The 17,406-nt window shown below is 37.9% G+C and overlaps 1 protein-coding gene across 1 annotated transcript; it reads left to right on the forward strand.

Moving 5' to 3' along the window:
* The first annotated feature begins 1,657 nt into the window (after window positions 1-1,657).
* Window positions 1,658-10,707, forward strand: LOC125040112 (mRNA export factor GLE1-like). The gene is made up of 8 exons (XM_047634625.1): window positions 1,658-1,815; window positions 3,830-3,999; window positions 4,924-5,077; window positions 5,940-6,112; window positions 6,387-6,560; window positions 7,899-8,083; window positions 8,569-8,809; window positions 9,472-10,707. Exons 1-8 carry the CDS (start codon window positions 1,693-1,695, stop codon window positions 10,343-10,345), a joined length of 2,094 nt encoding a protein of 697 aa, XP_047490581.1. The 5' UTR covers window positions 1,658-1,692; the 3' UTR covers window positions 10,346-10,707.
* The last annotated feature ends 6,699 nt before the right edge of the window (window positions 10,708-17,406 follow it).

The following is a 17,406-nucleotide window of genomic DNA, read 5'->3' on the forward strand; positions in this document are numbered from 1 at the left end:
TGAAAAAGGGGTCCCTAAGCTAAGGACTTCCTATAGAAAACAAATGATTATTATAAAGCTGATTCTGTTATCAAAAAGAATCGGTAACGTGCGTGGGGGCACAAGAAAATAGAAAAGTAGGGTGCCCCATTTATTACAAGGCTCCCCCCCTTTATATAGCTTGATATATTGATAACAATAAAATACTGAGAAAAAATAACAAACAACGTCAATCTTGAAATTATATCCAAATATTTATATATATTACCATGATGATGCAAAAAATGTACTCAAGGTAAGACATATGTTAACATATATGTACTTATTGTAAAAGAAAAAATATACCTCGATGGCCTATATACAAATTGAAAATTGTAGTCAATATTATTACTAAAATCAATAATACCAAAAAAAAACATAATCAGAAGTTTATTTCAGCATTAAACATATTTTTTTTCGAAGAATTGCGTTTTATCATTCATTTTATTTCATTTGTTGATTTACCCTCTAATTTACTTTTATATATTGAGAGGCCCCAAACCTGAAGTCCACCCCCCCCCCCCCCAGGTATGAATCCTGGACACATAATTGGACTACGTGCATCTCCACACTTAAAGTGTAGTAAGAATGATAATGCAACAAGGTAGTACAGTGTTTCACTCGGGAGTAATACCAGGACGTAAGGATACATACAATAATCCATTCGCATTGATGAGTCTTGTTAATAATGCCATTTTCTCCCGAAAATCTTCCATTTGGCGACGCAGTACCGGATACTTACGAGTGGCGGGGCGTGTAGTTATCAAACTCTACAATAAATCCTCATTGCCTGCGAGAAAAAAAAAAAAAAAAAAAAAAAAAAAAAAAAAAAAAACTAGACAAAAAAACAAGAAAAAAAAACTCTTGGAATATTCTTCTGACGTCTATTTCCTGAACTGTGTCACGGGTTGTCTGCGATTCGCGTTGAAACACCTAAACGGTGTTAATACGGCGACATTCCAGCTTGATTTTTCAACACGGGGAAATTTTCTCTTTTTTTTTTACGTTGCGGGGAGCCAAAGTCGATAACTAAGAGGGCGGGAAACGATGATCAAGATGTGGCAGGCTCAACTTAATGCCTGTTTGCAATTGATTGTGAACGGGGGCGTTTAAAGTCTAACCCTGACAGAAGGAAGAATAATAACGGTGCTGCACACACACACACACACACACACACACACACACACACACACACACACACACACACACACACACACACACACAAACACACGCACACGCACACGCTCACGCACACACACACACACACACACACACACACACACACACACACACACACACACACACACACACACACACACACACACACACACACACACACACACACACACACACACACACACACACACATATGGCGACAAGGAATTTTAACATAGATATCACATGTAAGCAAGACACAAAGTCCTACTATTATGCATCACTTCGTATATTCAATATTCCCTAAATATCTATCTCTATTTATCTATCTATATCTATATATCTATCTATCTGTATATATATGTATATATATGCATATAATATATATATATATATATATATATATATATACATATATATAAAGAAATCTCTTTTGCATTATCCAAACGTCCGTAATTCTTTTACACTCGCTCTCCCTCGAGGCCGTAAATGTAAACAACCAGTGCCAAGAAACCAGACATGAGTTCAAACGGAAAGGCAGATCCCACAAGTTTGAAGAATGTTCTCAATGCTTTACAAAACAGCAGTAGATTGAAACACTGGGATAAACCACCGAGAGAGTATGGTCCGGATAATCCTGAGGTGGGGGAGGATAATGTTCATTTTGTTCGAGTTTGAGTAGGAATTCTTCCCATTTCAGGTTCTATCTTCCGTTGTTGTTGTTTTTTTTTTTGTCATATGACGTGAGTCGTTAATAAGTTTCAGAACTTTACGTGAAGTTTGTTGTGATCAGAATGCTTCTTATGTTCATTATTGTTTACAAATCTATGGTTTCTATGCTAGCAAATTCGACTCATTCAACATCCTAAGGAACCCAGGGAGAATTGGGGTTGTGAACGGGGCGAGGGAGAGATAATTTGGCTACATATTTACTTAAAGACTCTACTAAGATGGGGGAAAATCTAAAGACGTTGTCATAATGAGAGGTTAAAACTTCACGCATTGATATATGAAATAATTTGCATGGGCAAAGAATAACACCAGAAATTAAGAAAATTAGACTCGTAGTCACCAAGAACAACCCCACGGGTGATTGGATGGGGGTCCTGGATATGGTCGCTTTTTAAAGAATTATCACAAATTGTATGAAGTGCATTTTGTTTCTTGATAATGTAAAGTAAAATAAAACAATTATGTTATTTGGATACAGTTTTAGTATATAACAAGTGACTTTTATGATTGTGTAATATATTGATCAAATGATGAAATCTAGGATATTTTTCATCTATGACATATCCCTATTCACAGACTGTATATAAGATAGATGAATTGGGGAAATCTGAATTGTTTTTCTTCTTTTCTATAAATTTAATACTATATTATAACCTTGAATATCATGGTAAGTGAAGGCTGGAGGAATGGGTATTACTGCAAAACTTGGCATTTGTGTGTGTCATTTCTGTGTGTCTAGAGTGGGGGGGGCAGTATTTCTTTTGTCTGCTGTTACACGTAGGTGAGCTTTGTTGGTCAATATGCATTTAAGGATAGTTGTTTGTTTCCTAAATAAATGTTACATTTTATTTTCTGACATGCACAGATTTGACTGAATCAGATGATAATTTTCAACAGTGTTTTTTTTTTTTTTTTCCTTTTCTTCTTTTTCCCTTTCCTTTCCTTTCCAAGCCATTAGTTTGAAGTTGTGCCCTATTTAATTTAAAGATGGTCTTGCTCCATTTTGCTTTACATTTAGAAAATTTTCCCCATTTTGTTTTTAACCCCTTGCCGACGGGTATGACGTGTAGGTACGTGCTATGCCCACTGTGAGTACTTGTTTGATTGTTTTTACACATAGATGGCTACATTTGTACTTAGTCTCCAATGAGCCAGTTACGAGTACTGCCTGTCTCATCCGTTCACCCTTTTCTTTGATTTACAAAATATTTTAGGTTATCTTATTTTGCTGCTTCTAATGTTAAAAAACATTATAATAATCATAATGTCTATAATAAAATAACACCATCGATATTCATAGCACTAGTAAAAATAAGTTTTTCCCGCCAATTCAAATCAGGTAGTCTCACAAGGTCTACTAATTGACTCCTTTGTGGGTAAGCACTAGCAGAGCCATCTATGGGCAGACATTTCACAAAAAATATAGAAAATAGGCACAGCATTTTCCCCATTTTTTTTTTTCATTTTCCCTGGCAGCATTGAGTTAAGCATTGGGACCTAGAAAATGAGGCAGACTGTAAATGTAGCAACATCATTACCTATAGAATATAATCTGTAGGAAATGAAGCTAATAAGGGCTTACTTTTACAAGCACTCACCATGGCCTCTGTGCTGTCAGTGTTCAGCAAAATAATGACATAACATCCACCTAGTTTATGTCTTGCCATCAAAAAAAGAATTAGTCCAAGCATTATCTTGCCATATTTGTGTGATGGAGGTTTATTGGCTTTTGTCAGCTGGTCTAGGAGAAAATAAATATAGTTATTTTATGATTATTAAAAAAAAGTCATACAGAGCACTGTTGAGAAACTAATAAAGTATGAAAAAGCCAGTCTTGGAGAAGAAAAATTCTATGTCTATTTTTTTTTTTTTTTTAAAGACAGAGAGAGATTGTAAATCTTTAATGACTTCTTCATCCTTCCAGAATTCAGAATACAACACAAATGGCCTCAAATGGGTGGGAGACATGTCAAAGATCACCCTCTCTCCAGGGTTTTCCTTTGGGGCTGACTCTGGAGGCGAGACCGAGAGTGACGATGCTGCAGATAGTGACAAAGAGGATGAAACGGACTCCCAGGAGGAGTCAAGAATCAGGTGAACGTTATCTCTTGCTCTCTCTTGCTCTTTTTCTCTTTCTGTTTTCGTTCTGTCATGTTTTTGCTTTCTTTTTTACTTTTCTCTTGACTTCTCCTTTTTTTCCATCTTCCAGCTTCCATCCATTTTACTTTTTGCCAATTCCTTTTTTTTCTCTGTTTCTGTATTCTCCTTCCCCCCTCTCTCTCTCACTCACTTCTCACTCACTCACTCATCTCCCCTCACTCACCTCACTCACTCACTCACTCACTCACTCACTCACTCTCTCTCATCTCTCTCATCTCTCTTCTCTCTCTCTCTCTCTCTCTCTCTCTCTCTCTCTCTCTCTCTCTCTCTTTCAATCCATTCATCATCATGCATTATCATCATGTCTCCAAGTCATCTACGCTTTCTTTCATTCTTTCATACTCTCTCCCTCCCTCCCTCCTCTCCCTCCCTCCCTCCCTCCCTCCCTCCCTCTCCTCTTTCTCTCTCCTCCTCTTTTCTCTCTCTTCTCCTCTCTCTCTCCTCTCTCCTCTCTCCTCTCTCTCTCTCTCTCTCCTCTCTCTCTCTCTTCTCCTCTCTCTCTCTCTCTCTCTCTCTCTCTCTCTCTCTCTCTCTCTCTCTTCTCTCTCTCTCTCTCTCTCTCTCTTCTCTCTCTCTCTCTCTCTCTCTCTCTCTCTCTCTCTCATCTCTCTCTCTCTCTCTCTCTCTCTCTCTCTCTCTCTCTCTCTCTCATCTCTCTCTCTCTCTCATTCTCTCTCTCTCTCTCTCTCTCTCTCTCTCTCTCTCTCTCTCTCTCTCTCTCTCTCTCTCTCTCTCTCTCTCTCTCTCTCTCTCTCTCTCTCTCACCCTCTCTCCATATACTGATTTTTTTTATTGTTATTATTATCATTATTATTATTATTTATGCTCTTCTTTTTCTAATTTATTTTTTCAATGCAGCTCCAGCTTACAGTGGATAGACCCAAAGGAGGAGTTAGATGACGAGGCAACATGCGAAGCTCTCGTCACCAGCCGGAAGGCACTTTATGCCAGGCAACTCATAGATAAAATGGAGGAAATGAAACTAGAAGAAGAGATTCAACAGAAGGTTAAGGTAAGAAATAAATCATACGACTTCTCTCTCTTTGTCTTTTTTTTACTTATTTTGGAGTCGGTGTTTTTCACAACACTTCTCCACGATGCCATATCAAGGATTAGGAGATTTAACTAGAAAATAAGGCAGAATTTAAAAGTAGTCATCAGTAAGCATAACTAAATAAAACAATATTATCAGTTATACAAAATAATCTGTAGGCAGTGAGATTAATTCTTATTGCTACAAGCACTTGCCATGGCTTCCTTGCTGTCAGCGTTCTAGCAAAAGGACAACAAACACCCACCTATTATACTCTGGCAAGATAGAGCTTGTAGACCTCTCAGATGGCTTGTCACTAAACAAGGAAGTAGTCCAAGCATTTGCTATCTCATCAGACATGTGCCATGGAGCTTTATTGGCCTTTGCTGGAACTATAAAGGCTCTAGTTAACCCCCTTTGTTCTTTAAACATCATTGGCTTGATCTATTCATCTTCTCTTTGGCCTTCCTCTTCTTATATTGGCATTTGCTAAACATGTATCACATCACTAACCACATAATTATTTCCTCATTGTGTCCAAAACCAGTGCATCTTAGCTTTGTTTTTTTACTTGTTTTTGTTATACTTTTTTCTGTGTGTTTTTAGAAGCAAGTAACCATTTTGGGAATTTTAGAAGTTAAGATATAAATAAGATATTGCCAGATCATATTCAGATATTGTATATGCCAGTGAAGTTTTGTTTTATTTTATAAGTTTGTACACCTTATGCTTGATATAGTAATAATTATTCTTTTGACAAGGGTATTTGATTTGCTTAAAGAAATTAATGAATTTATGAACTGCAACAACAAAAATAATCATCGGTACATGCATTTTCCAGAGGAAATGCAAAGATAAGTACAATGAGTACATGAAACAGTTAGAAAACATCTATAAGAATGCAGAAATCCAGAAAAAGGAGTACTTTGACCAACGCAACAAAAGCCTAGAGCTGGAGGAAACTCAGCTTCGACGTCGAGAGGAAGATGACGCCAAGATCATTAAAAAACAAGAGTGAGTAAACGTGGGAACTCAGTAGGATAAAAATTATGAAGATAGGAAGTTTTACGGAACTGGGTTCATGTTGTTTGAAAGATCTGTGTGGAGGATGTACAGGAAATAAGCCGTAAATGATCAATTATATTTTTGAGTATGTGAAGTTGAATTGTCTCTGAGAGGACAGTAAGTTTTATGAAATTTTGTTGATATTTTATTTACCTTTAGAGAATTATAGGTATTAGAGTTGCATAGATTTTGATACTTAAAATGTCCTCACTACTCCAACCAGAGAGGAATACAGCCAATACATAGCACAAGAATCACGGAAGCTGCTGGCAATCGTAGAAGAAGCACAACGGAAGGAAGCCGAGCAGGCCAGCCAGAGAAGAGCTCTCTTAAACCAGCTGCAGAATTCCAAGGGTTCCTTCGTCACCAAGATTTCACAGATGAATCAGCAGTTGAAGTACGTCAGTGTGTAATTGAAGTAATGTTTAATATAGAAGGGCATTTAAATCCAATTAGACTTAGAATCTTCAGACCAGATAATGAAATACTGTTGATTTTTTAACCCAATACTGCCAGGGAAAATGAATAAAAAATGGAGAAAATGTTCTGCTCATTTTTTCTATTTTTTTGTGAAATGTCTCTGCACATAGATGGCTCTGCTAGTGCTTAGCCACAGAGTAGTCAATCAGTAGATCTTGTGACCTTACCCGATTTGAATTAGCGGGAAAAATGTATTTTTTATTGGTGCTATGAATATCGATGGTGATATTTTTATTATAAACATTATAATTACCATAATGTTATAAACATTAGTAACAGCAAAATAAGATAGCATAAAATGTTTTCGTAAATTAAAGAAAAGAGTACACAGGCGAGACAGGCAGTACTCGTAACTGGCTCATTGGTGACTAAGTACAAGTGTAGCCATCTGTGTGTAAAAACAATTAAACAAGTAACTCACAGTGGGCATGGCACATACATACACGTCATGCCCGTCCGCATTGGGTTAAATATCTCAGCTTTGCTGTTAAACTTATTGTCATTATCTCTCTGTGGATGCTATTTGTATTTACATAAAAGTCTGAAATTCAGTGTAACAAATGAGCATAGTTTGTACAAATTGAAAATAATTCACCAATAAAATCATAAATGAAGAGCAAAAATATTGGCTGGAGTTGAGGGAAGAGAAGACCACAACTGGCCATAAGTGATCCAAGGGCACAATTTAACATTACAACAGACACAGTAAATCAGTCCTCAGCCACCATGTGAGAATGGCCGATGGGAGGTAAAGAATGCCAAATGGTGCTTGAGAAATTTATATTTCACTAAGACACTTGTGTAATCTTACATGAGTCACCATGGAGGGGTTAAAAACAAGAGTGAAAATCAGAATGCTGTCAAATGGATGAGTGGAGCTTGGATTACAAATGCAGTTTGTGTCATAAATGTCCAGTTCTGAAATTGTGAAGCCGCAGGTCATCTCAGCAGTAATTCTGTACTCACTACTGAATTAGACATGATTAAACTAGTCATAGTGTAGCTGTTTTTTTTTTGTTTTGTTTTTTTTTTTTTATTATTATTATTATTATTATTATTATTACTATACTACCATCAATATGCAGTTGTAATGTTAAATTTTTTTACAAATAAAATTGAGCAATCTATCTCACATTGTAAGATGAGCATATATTATCTACTGGTCTTTATACCAAGTATGGTCACAGGACTCATGTACAGTGGTGATTCCTGCAAAAATAATTTATTAATCTTATCCTACCATTTTTTTTTATAGCGATCTCCAAGATAGACAGTTTTTGGAAGCCTCAACTGAGAGCTTCCTCAATGATACATTAACGCACGTCTCGGAGGTGATAGATGGAGCAGAACAGGAAAGCTTAGGCCAACCTGAACTTCAGCTGGCACAGCAGACATTGCAGGATGCCATTGTTTATGTTGACAATCTCAATGCCAACCTCAGTAAGTAATGATTGATTAACTGGTGATGATTAGTCTCACAGAAATTTGAGCATTTCTCTCTTTCTTGCTATATTTCTTTCTCTCTTTTTCCTCTCTTTTTCTATCCCTCTCTCACTCCTTTTTCTTTCATTTTCTATCGTTTTTCAGTCGTCTTCTCTTTTTATTCTTTCCTTTTCTCTCTTCTTTTCTTTCATTTTCTCTCATGTTCTCTCCCCATCTTTTCTCCTTCTTTCTCACTCTCTCCCTTTCTTAGACACACAAACCAAGATTTTTTCTGTTTAGAATGGCTATCAGTACATAGCCTTTTCTTTAGCCAGCAGCACAATTACTTTCCTGTAAGACATGCATAATACATGTGCTAAGTGTGGGAAAGTGGTTGCATTTATTTCCATTTTCTTGCATTATACCCCAATTTATGAATGGGATTTCTGAACTCTTATAAGATTAAAGGATCACAGACCAATTTTAAATCCAAATAATTGCAGAAGCTAAAGTAGAAGAGAAAAAGCAGAAGTTACAACTAGAGGAGCAAAGGAAAGCAGCCAAGGAAGCAGAAGAGGCAGCAGCAGCACAGGCACAGGTGCAAGCACAAGCACAAGCAGAAGCCGCGAAACCAGAGCAGCAACCTGCAAGCACAATGCAGCAGGGCACCACTGGCCAGACAGATGGAAGAAAACAAGATGCAAGCGTTACGTGTATAGTACTGATAAGAAATGGGAAGAAGAGGTGAGTTTGACTTGACATTTGTGCGACTGCCTATGGAATCAGCTGGACGTGTGTGCTGAGAGACGCTTTCCTTAGGCATGGAGAGGATTGGGTGTATGTATTGCTCTTTGTGGAATGTCCTTTTGATTTGGTTTTATGGCAATTTGGCAACCATGCATAATCCAAGAAAGTAATGGTTTTGTATGGTTGTGTGCTGGTGCATTGAGTGCTTGTACGCGAAGCACACACAGCCAGTGAAACTAAAGTGCATATGTTTCTACAGGATACCTTTGTTAGGCACAGTATTTGTAATATCTTAAATAAAAGAGAGACAAAGAGAAGGAAGGGAAAAAGAAATAATGAATATGAAGGCTACAGGACAGGTTAAGGAGAGAACTAGGTAGCAAATGTTATAGCAAAATTATATTTTATATATATATATATATATATATTATAACCAATATTACTAGTTTATGAATTATAATGTTAGTATAAGAAAGAGAAGTAATTGGTTATAGGTCACTCCAGTGCCCCTCACTTGTTCAATGTATATAGTATGATCATAGATTTGTATACTGCACAATACTGTTTAAGGTTTATGTATCTAATAATAGTATATGTAGTGTATGTATATATAACAGCTGCTGGATGGAATTTATTTATACTAATTTCAATTTTTACAGGTTTGCAGAAATGCAGAAGAAAGTGGAGCCCTATCTGAGCGTCCAAGGCCAGGTGGATAACAAGAAGCGGATGGATTTGAACCGCGCCATGGGAGTGATCAATCAGCTAAGCTTAATAAATCACAGTGTGAACAGAGAAAAACTTCAAAACATCATCAGATTATTATCGGGGAGGCAGCTCCAAATGGGAAACAAAATGTACAGCACCGAAAACAATCCAGTCTTGATGGCGTACGTGAAGAATCACATTGCCAGCATGATTGTCAAGCTGGGTCACGACAAGCAAGCTGGGGGTGGTGTCGGGGTAGCTGCGTATGCTTGGGTTATGACAGAGTTAATCCAGATTCACCCAGATATGTGGGACCTGTTTCTTTTCCACATGTTTGACACATGTCCGTACCTCATTCCTATTTACCCTCTAGCCGAGGAGGGCCAGAGCGAAGAGGAGTTTGAAAAGGCTAGAGGGTTATACAAGAAGGAGAAAGAGGATGCATTTTGTGGGCGGATGGGAAATGCTGCCCTTATGTATGGATTGGTTTTGTATAAACTTAAGAATAAGCCAGAAAGTGCTTTCCATGCACCTGTATTAGGGTGGGAACTTTTGGTAAAAATGTGTTCACTGCCACCCATATCTGGTGTAACGGCAGCTGTCCTTCACTCCTTCCTGAGTGCATTTGGCATTTGTCTTCATCAAGTATATGATAAACAGTTTACAAAATTAATGTTCTACATAACCACTGTGTACTTACCCAAAATAGAGGCATCAACTGGAATGGGAGGAGCTCAGTCTCTAGATCAGTTAAAGAAAATGATTGATACATTAAAAAGAACCAGAAACTTCAGTAAATATGAGCATGTGGATAAGTTTAAATAAATTGATCTTTTCAGAACTATTCTGCTTCATTTTATTGTAAACTATACATTCGACTCATCTGTAATGACAATAGTCACCAATGACTAATGCTAAAAGGACTTGTGAATGATATAATCACTATTTTATTGGTCTTTTGACTGAAACTGAACTCCTTTCACCTTTCACCTCATAATTTGTTAAATGAATTAAGCATTTAAGAAATATACTTTTAAATGAATAAAAAATGTGTTCATCCTTTGTAAAGCATGTTATAATTAGACAATAGAGTGTATAGTTTCCATTCTTCAGAAAAGTAAACTATACTCATCATTGTTCAGGAGAGACATGTATATTGTGTTAATTTACAATAAAAGAAAATTTACCTAAATTGTTTGTCTTATCATGAATCTAAATACAGTATTGGTAAGCTTTTGGTTAAAATTTGTTTTGAGTCTGTGTGTGTGTGTGTGTGTTTTTGTGCGTGTGTGTGCGTGCGTGTGTGTGTGTACGTGTGTGTGTGGGTGTGGGTGCGTACGTGCGTGCGCGCGCGTGTGTGCCTGCCTGCGTGCGTGTGTGGTGTGTGTGTGTGCGTGCGTGCGTGTGCGCGCGTGTGTGTGTGTGTGTGTGTGTGTGTGTGTGTGTGTGTGTGTGTGTGTGTGTGTGTGTGTGTGTGTGTGTGTGTGTGTGTGTATGTGTGTGTGTGTGTGTGTGTGTGTGTGTGTGTGTGTGTGTGTGTGTGTGTGTGTGTGTGTGTGTGTGTGCAATTTCTATGTAAATTATATAGACCTTGGTGTGTGTGTGTGTGTGTGTGTGTGTGCAATTTCTATGTAAATTATATAGACCTTGGTGTGTGTGTGTGTGTGCATGGGCATTTGCATCCGTGTTTGGGGGTCAGAGAGACAATCAATTATATTTTATATTTGAAAAAGTTTTGTTCACCAAATACTTCAGCTATATCTTAGTTCACCAGTTTATAGTTCATCAATCAACTATTTTTGAATAATATAATCTATCACTCAATCAATGGGGCTAAATTCGACAGAGACGCATAGCCACATCTACCCTTCGCTTCCAGCCACGAGGATCTTTCATGGTGAGCCTCCAGACAAGTCCTCAGTCCATCTTAACTGGTACAGGTCTGGTCAACTTGGCCAAGCCACAGCGTCCTAGGATGTCCCACTGGCCCTCTCCGCCCATGGTTGTCTTGGTAAGAGATAGCCTGATGGGCAGGATCATCCACGGGGAATCAAGCTAGGTGCCTGTATAGCCCAAATTCTATAAGTAACAGGTCCTATGCCGGTCTCACGGTGTATCCTTTGATTGGATACCTAGTCAAATATATCGTGCAGGGACCTGCTACAAAAGGCATTAAGACACGACTCCAAGGCACGGGATAGCGTCCAGGGCTCGCTTCCATAAAGCAAAGTATTATGGCCTTGACGACGTGTAACTTCGTCCTTCTGCACAGGTATCTTCAAATACTCTTATCGATTGAGTTCATGCCATCTGATATGCTGAGCAGTATGATGCTGCAGTCCCGTCGATCCCCTTCCGGAGAGAGATGACCACGCCTCTCAACAGATCCGAGGAATGGTACCAAACTGCTAGATGGCAGTCAGGACCAAGACTTTGGCCAGGACAGCATGTACGGCCATCGCCACTGATTGGCCACCAGCCTTTAGCAGTTCAGCAGGGATACCTAAAACGCCCGCTGCTTTGCTGTACCTCACCTTAGAGATCGCCTCCCTAACTTCTGTTAGAGAGGTAAATTACCTTTCATCGACGTTCTCATGGCCAACGGCTCTCTAAAATTGTCACCGCGAAGTATCCTAATTTTTCTCTAACAACCACGTGTCTTAATAGAAATCAGCAGTCATCCATGTTTTTAGGACTTAGTATTACGATAAAGAATTCATCAATCGATGTTTTTTTACCCATTTTCAAAACTTAGGTCCCTCGTTATATTTTTGTGTTTAGTTTTGTTTCGAGAGGGGACGAAGACTTCCAACATGGCAGAGAAAGACGGAGTAAATCATCCTTTGACCTGAGGAAAAGTTGTCGAATTATACTGGCTGTATATGCCTGAACGGCTGTGCCATTGTGCTTACATTACATCATCTAGTTGGTAAAAGAAAAACGAAAAGAAAAAAAAAGTACTGTTTGATCGATAGGGTACAGTTTTCGAGCAACAAAGTAAGTAATGTGTAAGTTTATGCGACTTGAGCGTCTTACACATTTTGCAGTGATGATATGAGATTGGTTTTGCCTCCAAAACTGCTTCCTGTACATAATGTATAGTGTACTGATATGTTGTATGTTTGTATGTCTATTCTCTCTCTCTCTCTCTCTCTCTCTCTCTCTCTCTCTCTCTCTCTCTCTCTCTCTCTCTCTCTCTCTCTCTCTCTCTCTCTCTCTCTCTCTCTTTCTATATATATATATATATATATATATATATATATATGTATGTATGTGTATATATATGCATGTATGTATGTCTGTATGTGATTGCATTTGTTTAGTTATGACTTCGTTTATATGCTTACATACTTTTATGAATTACATACGTCTTTTAAAAGTTTAAGTTTAAAGTTTTTATTATTATGACGATATCACTGATGCCTCTCCTATTTGATATCTAGACTTTTATCTAAAATTCAAAATGATTTTCTTTATTAGTCAACAGTCGTGGTATATATTAAAATTAGATACGATTATACGATAGTTATAATTTTTAAGTCAATATTTGACAGTAGACTATACAAATTATTATTTGTCCTCTATCCTCACTGTTATTTCTACGACTGCAATTGCCACAATTCATACATATTTCTCGTATATATATATGTAATGTGTATATATGTATATATATGTGTGTATATATATACGGTTGTGTTTAATTTGTATAGATATATAAAATAAAGTTACTATACTATCTGTGCCATTTACTTAAGGTTTAAGTATTCTTAGAATAAAGTATTTAAACTTATATCATTTTCTTAATAATTATTAGTACAGTTTAATATCTGGATAGCTATCATATAGCACATAGGTAAAAAGGACTGATGACTCGCATATTTTTTATATTATAATTAAGCAGATAAATGAAATTGATAGTTGTCCGAAGATAAGACTAAAAAAATAGATTAAAAAAAAAAAAAAAAAAAAAAATATATATATATATATATATATATATATATATATATATATATTATAAATTAAATCGAAAATACTGCAAAACAGCTACCGAGTCGGCCAACCAGAACCAGCAATTGAAGAACCAAGGTTATAATCAAGTGGCCTGTTGCTGCCTTTCTGCATAGCTGCCGACCTGAATGACCTCAGACCTCGAGAGGGGGACGTTATCTCCTTGGAGAACCCTCGTGAACCGCCAAACACGAGCAAGTGTCAACAAACACCTGTTAACTTTTCCCGAAATCAAAGAGGGTTAATTCTGGTCTCGATCCTGAATCCTTCAACGTGCGAGATCTAAAGGAATTTTCCAGAAATCGGGGTTTTTATATTTTTAACTCTGTTGCAGACACAGCGCAGCTCAATATTGTATGTAAATTAGGTGGTTCTCTATTGCAGATTTCAATAAAACTAAAGGGTTATTATTCAAAGAAACCGTATATTTAACATATATATATTAACAAATCAAACAAGCGTTACTCTTTTCGTTGTAAATGTCATTTCATTTTCATCTTATCGTGTTACTTTTTTGTTATTCGTTTGTTATCCTTTTTATTCTATTGTTATTCCTTGATTTTTGGGAGGGGTATTTTTTGTTGTTGATCTTATGATTATAATAACGTTATTCGAACACCAATGGCATTAAAAGAGACAACATTTATCGAACATGATTACGAGTTACAAAGTAAATAAATCTTGTTGATTAATGGTTAAGAAATGTTATAATCATTATGATAATCATCTAAATAATTGATGCTATACATTTGGGATCTGCACTCGTAAATCAATTTTTTAATTCAATTATATTAACTCTCTTTAAATGTGTTATCCTTGACACAGAGGATATCTGAAAAGATTTAAGAAAGATAAGAGAAAGGAAAAGAAAAACGAGTAAAAGCAAGTATTCTACTAAACATTCTACTTTAGTTTATTTTATTTTATTCCACTTTTCTCCCTCTCTCTTCTACTCCAATCCAATTACCTTCGTCCACTTCCTTTACACCCGTATGTGTTCCCTCCTCCCCCTCTCCCCCTCCCTCCCTCTGTTCTTCACCTCTCTCTCTCTCTCTCTCTCTGTCAGTCTTTATCTCGCAGATATCCTTCTTTCATAACATTCTCCAGTGATTTCTGACTTTTTAATTAATCTTTTCTCCCTCTATCTTCTTAATATTTTTCAGTTATTTGAAACAGCCGCAGGAAGCATGGCGATGGTTCATAATCGTAATTAATTTGATTGTAAAAGGCAGTGTTATCATAGCAATCATTTGTAAATTTGAGGAAAATATAAATGACACATTCATGTTAAGGTAAACGAAGGGAAATACAAAATGTCAGCATAGTTTTGTTTCCCGGCACGATAATGATAAAGCTGAAGTTATAATAATAATAATGATAATGATAATAATCACTCGTGTATGAACTCTTGTTGAGTAAACACCCTGTCCAACGCAGTAGCAACAAACTAATAAGTCTTGTGCCACTTGAGCTACCCTGGAGCCCGGGGCCTCTTGTCTCGCTTGACATTGTTGTTCCTGAGTTTTCCTAACGTAATAGAAGTAAAGTAAAATCCTGTAATTACAGAACCATCATTGTGCTTTGCCAGCACCTTCAGTGCTTTGTTTTTGCAGGTGACACGAGGCTACAGTAGTAGTAGTCAGCACCCCACCCCAGACCCGCAGCTCTTTTCTACACCAGGGTAGCCCTTGTGGCTTTGACCCCTGGGTAGGGAGGCCCAGTAGTCTGGGGCGTCATTTGGGCGCACTTTTTCTTTGGTACTGCTTTCTTTTCCTTATAATGTGACTTTCCTGAGCCTACCGGAGTTCCTCGTGAACTCCCGTATTCGCTTGGGGGGTGGGCATTGAATTACCGTCCTTCGCCTAGGCAAGTTCAGCGGTAAGGAAGTGTCCCACACATAACTCGATCCCTCTGTGGTACTGGAGAACGCAACCAGGCTTCCACTGGGGGGGTAGAGGACGAAACACTGATCTACTCTCTTAGCTATTGCAGTTAGGTTGATAACAACAGTTAAGAGGTTTTTGTCCCTTCAGGACTACGATTTTGAGCAAAGGGGTCGGACCTGGTCCGATACCCAGTATGAGTGATACCCCGGCTACCCCTTCTCCTCCTAAAGGAGGAGGGGCGACTAAAGACCCTTCTACGACTAATCTGATGACGAACAATGGTACCCCCACTAATGACAAGACGAGACGACCAATTTTCAAAATCCCCACCCAGAATGCAAGGTTCGCGAATGTAAAATGCGTGAATGAAAATCAGTCGCTTTTGAACGTGAACCCCTTTATCATCAAAAAGGTCCTTGATGGTCAAGTGGACGGCGACTTTGATTTTGTCAAAACATTGCGAGATGGAAGCCTCCTTGTTAAAGTACAATACAACTCCCAGATTAAGGATTTACTTAAGCTGACGCAAATTCATGATCTTCGAGTTAAAGTAACTATTCCTATTGGCCCAAATACCTGTAAGGGAGTAATCTTTCACAGGGATTTGAGGACGATGGAAGAAAGCGAAATACTCGAGAGCATGAAGGACCAAGACGTAGTGGACGTTCATTGTATGACCAAGAAGGACGGGAATGTACGAACGAAAACTGGACTGTGTTTTTTTACCTTTGCCTTGAATAAAATTCCTGATTATGTCAATGTCGGTTATGAACGTGTTCAAGTAAAACCTTATGTCCAAAAGCCAATGCATTGTAATAGATGCCAAAAATTCGAGCCACCTTTGCGGCATAGGTCAGTGCTAACTAACCGCGTCTGAGTCGGAGGGGAGGTACTCCTGACTCGACCTCAAGACGCTCGATCCGAGTACATTTTAAGGCTCCAAGACACACACGCAAACAAGCATTCTGCACAGCATCCAATCCTTTCAAACTTGTTTTCGATGCCGAACCATACACGATTAACCCATAGTCTACTTTAGACCTAATCAGGGCTTTATATACCATTAGCAAAGACTGTCTATCAGCTCCCCATTTATTACCAGAAATGCACTTTAATAAATTTAGTGCTCTTTGACATTTATTTTTTAACTGACCAATGTGGTCTTTCCAATTGAGTCTACTATCAAAAAGTAGCCCAAGAAATCTAGCAGAATTTTGAATAGGTATTGGGTGGTTGTCTAGAGTTAGCCTGATGTTCGGCTTCCTCCTATGTGAAAAAATTACCCCAATACTCTTTCTAATGGAAAACTTAAATCCCCACTGGAGGCCCCAGTTATGAATCATATCCAGTGCCAATTGGATGCGATTTGCTGAGAATTCTGCATTATTGCTGGAATGCCATAATGCACAATCATCAGCGTACAGTGAGTGTTTAAGATTCCGAGGAGGAGCTGGTAAGATGTCATTTATCATACTTAAAAATAATGGACGATGGAAGAAAGCGAAATACTCGAGAGCATGAAGGACCAAGACGTAGTGGACGTTCATTGTATGACCAAGAAGGACGGGAATATGCGAACGAAAACTGGACTGTGTTTTTTGACCTTGGCTTTGAATAAAATTCCTGAATATGTCAATGCGGTTATGAACGTGTTCAAGTAAGACCTTATGTCCAAAAGCCAATGCATTGTAATAGATGCCAAAAATTCGGACACACCTCATTAAGATGTATTGACAAAGATTCAACTAAATTTGTTTGCCGTAAATGTGCTGAAGCCCATGACACCATCACATGTACTAGCAAAATTTCAAAATGTGCTAACTGTGAAGGTCCCCATCATTCAGGATCTGCCGAGTGCAGCATCCTGAAGAGGGAGACTGAAACATTGGCATATATGAGAAAGCATGAAGTTAGTTATACTGAAGCTAAGAGGAAAGTGGAAAGTTTGACACACAAACCCGATACTTCCTATGCTGCAGCGGTAACTAGCAA

This window comes from Penaeus chinensis, chromosome 3, assembly GCF_019202785.1.
Source record: "Penaeus chinensis breed Huanghai No. 1 chromosome 3, ASM1920278v2, whole genome shotgun sequence".
In the NCBI taxonomy this organism is placed as follows: Eukaryota; Metazoa; Arthropoda; class Malacostraca; order Decapoda; family Penaeidae; genus Penaeus; species Penaeus chinensis.

What these genes read in the sequence shown, in the direction of transcription:
- LOC125040112 (XM_047634625.1), top strand. Translation starts at nt 1,693, where the DNA reads ATGAGTTCAAACGGAAAGGCAGATCCCACAAGTTTGAAGAATGTTCTC. An exon ending in ATGGTCCGGATAATCCTGAG is followed by an intron (nt 1,816 to 3,829) that starts GTGGGGGAGGAT and finishes TCATCCTTCCAG; the next exon opens with AATTCAGAATACAACACAAA. An exon ending in AAGATCATTAAAAAACAAGA is followed by an intron (nt 6,113 to 6,386) that starts GTGAGTAAACGT and finishes TACTCCAACCAG; the next exon opens with AGAGGAATACAGCCAATACA.